Raw genomic sequence first — 3,245 nt, 5'->3', positions numbered from 1 at the left:
GGAAATAGAGGAAAGAGCTAGGAGGCAAAGGGCATATATAGAGGCCTAAATACAGGCATGTACATATGTAAATATATTTATATATGATGCTGGGGAAATAGATCTATGTGCATATATTTATAGGTTTAGTATTAGGGTCGCAGATGAACATTGGGCCTCCACTCAAGTCCTCCCTCAGTGCTTAGATCACTGTTCTAGACTGTCATCTTGATGAGAGGATCCTGCCAAGTCTTTTCCCCTGCAGAGTGGCTGGTTGGTTTGAATTGTTGGCCACACAATTAGCAGCTGAGTGCTTCACCATTTCACAGAGTACAAAGTATATATTTGAGAGTAATTTACACAAGAATTATTACTGAACCTCTAAGGCAGCAGTACTTAACCTGTGGGTTACAACCCCTTTGGTGGTCAAATGACCCTTTCACAGGGGTCGCCCGATTCATAACAGTATCAAAATTATAATTATGAAGCATCAATGAAAATCATTTTATGGTTGGGGGGGTCACCACAACATGAGGAACTGTACTAAAGGGTCACGGCATGAGGAAGGTTGAGAACCACTGTTTTAAGGCCTAAAAATCAGAATCTTGGGAAACATATGTGCCACTGACCAGCATTTAAGACCTCCTAATATTTTTTATCCAACCTTATTTCCCATTCCACACTAGCACTGTTGGGTAAGCATTGGCCTACTAACTGCAAGGGTGGTGGTTCAAAGTCACCAGCCACTCCTTGGAAGAAAGATGAGATTATCGGCTCCACGGAAGATTTACAGCCTTAGAAGCCCAAAACGGGTCTCTCTGCGTCAGAATCAGCTCAATAGGCCCAGTACTGGCTTGTGTTGTCAGGCGCTGTCAGTGGGTTCTGACTCACAGTGACCCTTAGAGAGATGGAATGGTGAGACTTCATTTCATGGAATTTGGACAAGTTATCTGGAGGGAATAATCTTTGGTTTAGGGCCTCTTTCTTGGTAAAGTGGAGGGTCATTAAAATGAGGAAGATCCTCAATGACATGACTGTCACCGTTGCAACACTGGCCTCACACATAACAATGGACGTGAAGATGGCACAGAACTGGGGAGCGTTTTATTCCTTTCAGACAGGGTCACTTCTCAGCAAGAACCAATCACGTTCTTGGACTACTGCCCACAGTGAGGCTCACTTCCTTACTGATGCCTTGATTTCTCATTCGTTGTAGTTACTAAAGTCATCCTCTCACTCTTTAAAAAGACCCGCCCCTTTCCAGTTCAGTTTCCATCCCTTGCTGCGAGTGTCCCAACGTTGGCTTCTTTTCAATTGGTATAACATGTCCACTTTCTATTATGCTCTCTTCCAACATACATGTGACCGGGTATTTCATACATATAAGGGTTCATCAAAAAGTTCGAAGGAAATGTATTTTATGAAAAAACTTCATGGGTCACAAAAAAAACTTTTCACCAAGATAAAATTTGTATTGACTTGTATCTAAACAGAGCCTAGTTTGAGGGAGTAGGAAAGATATTAGTGTGAGGGCAGCCGCTCTTGGAACAACGTGAATGCTTCTAAAACTGAAACAGGAGCAAGTTTATTGTGCAGCTATAGAGTTCACAATTCTCTCACACGAGCTGCACTACTCTGCCAAGAAGGGCAAGCGGGCCAGCTGCAGTAAAGCACACTGTCAAGGGCAAGATCATAGAAAGAGTCTTTTGAGATGGTCCAGACAGTTTGCTTGTTGATTTTCTGCAAGGCCAAAGAATGATGACATCTGCTTATTAACATGCTTTAGGAAGGTTCTCCAAACTGTTAGCAGAAAATGTGCGGGGAAGCTTCATCAGAGAGAGTCCTTCACTACAATATTCCAGCTAATTCCTATTATAAAACAAGGTGATTTTGTGGCAATTTCAATGGCATATCCTGAGGCATCCATCTTACAATCCTGAGTTGACACATTCTGACTTCTTATTGTTCCCTACACTTAAAACATCTATAAAGGGCATCCATTTTTCCTTCAGTTGATAATTAAGGAAGACTGCATGACATGGTTAAATTCAGACCCTCAGTTCTCAGGCATGGGCTAAAGGGCTGGTACTGTTACTTACAAAAGTGTCTTGAACTGGATGAGACTTATGTTAAAATATTAAGTGCATATTTTTTATTTCTAGCTTGTCACTCCTTTTTTCCATTAAAAAAATTTAAAGTCCTCTTGTACTACTCTTATCTAATAACTTTAGTTATTAATACTATTGTTTTTAGAGAAAAGGTTCTCTTAAATTTTTATGTATCTCTTCTGTAAATTTCCTATTACCCTTTACTTCCCTCAACCTCACGATGATACACTGCAAAACTGAGACCTTACAACCTGCTGGTGGATGCCTTGCATAGCGATACATTTAGGCGTATCAATGCCAGCTATGTGCTTTTTCGGAAAAAGGAATATGTGACCTGACTGCTTTACTTATAGTTACTTTGATTTGTATAAAAATAATGCAAGAGCATTCTGACTTTACTCTAGTGCCTGTAATTCGTAATATTGGCATTTTCAAAACAACTAAAATACACTCCCCCATCCCCCCTAATCACTATGATTAAAATGTCCTACATTCATCCAATAAAATGTCAAACAAATAAAACCTCACCAGTAAGAATTTCTTTCCTCACTTTGAACGTGTCCACAATGGGCGTGATGATCCCTTCAATGGTCCCAAACATGCTGCCAAGCCCTAGATTTATCAGCATAAGAAAGAACATCACGGACCAGAATGGAGATGCAGGGAAATGGGTCATCGCTTCTGTAAAGGCAATGAATGCTAAGCCAGTCCCTTGAACAGCCTGCAAGACACACCAAGATAGAAACATTACTAGAGACCAGAGCACACAGCAGTCACTGTGAGGAAGTACACTGACATCTCTAAATAATAGCTAAGAATAGCACACTGATTCTGCTGCCACCAGCATTTTACCGTGAGATCGCCTTCTCTTCTCAGAAACAAGATTTAATTTCATAAAATAACACAAACGATAGAATTGCTAAGCGGAATGCACAGTTCTGCTGTATAATAAATATTTCATGTGAACACTGGAATATTAATCTTAAAATAGATACTGTAGTACTTTTGCTCCTAACAAAATATAAATTGAAATTTATATAGACATATATACAACTATTTCTGGCTCACATATGCAGATAGGAACTGGAAATCCAGGGAATCCAGGGCAGATGAGCCCTACAGGACCAGTGGTGTGAGTGGCGATACTGGGAGGGTAGA

General features: G+C 40.4%; 1 protein-coding gene across 1 annotated transcript in view; it reads right to left on the bottom strand.

Annotated features, from left to right (window-relative positions):
- SLC6A15 (solute carrier family 6 member 15) overlaps positions 1-3,245 on the bottom strand; it is a 53,770-nt gene that overhangs the window by 12,900 nt on the left and 37,625 nt on the right. The window contains exon 9 of the mRNA XM_004700422.3: positions 2,616-2,808. Within this exon, the coding sequence (XP_004700479.1) occupies positions 2,616-2,808 (193 nt within the window). The remainder of the gene's footprint in view (positions 1-2,615; positions 2,809-3,245) is intronic.

This window comes from Echinops telfairi, unplaced genomic scaffold (assembly GCF_000313985.2).
Source record: "Echinops telfairi isolate 266 unplaced genomic scaffold, ASM31398v2 ScPeMD7_2;HRSCAF=8, whole genome shotgun sequence".
Classification (NCBI taxonomy): Eukaryota; Metazoa; Chordata; class Mammalia; order Afrosoricida; family Tenrecidae; genus Echinops; species Echinops telfairi.
This window is presented reverse-complemented; position numbering and strand designations above follow the sequence as displayed.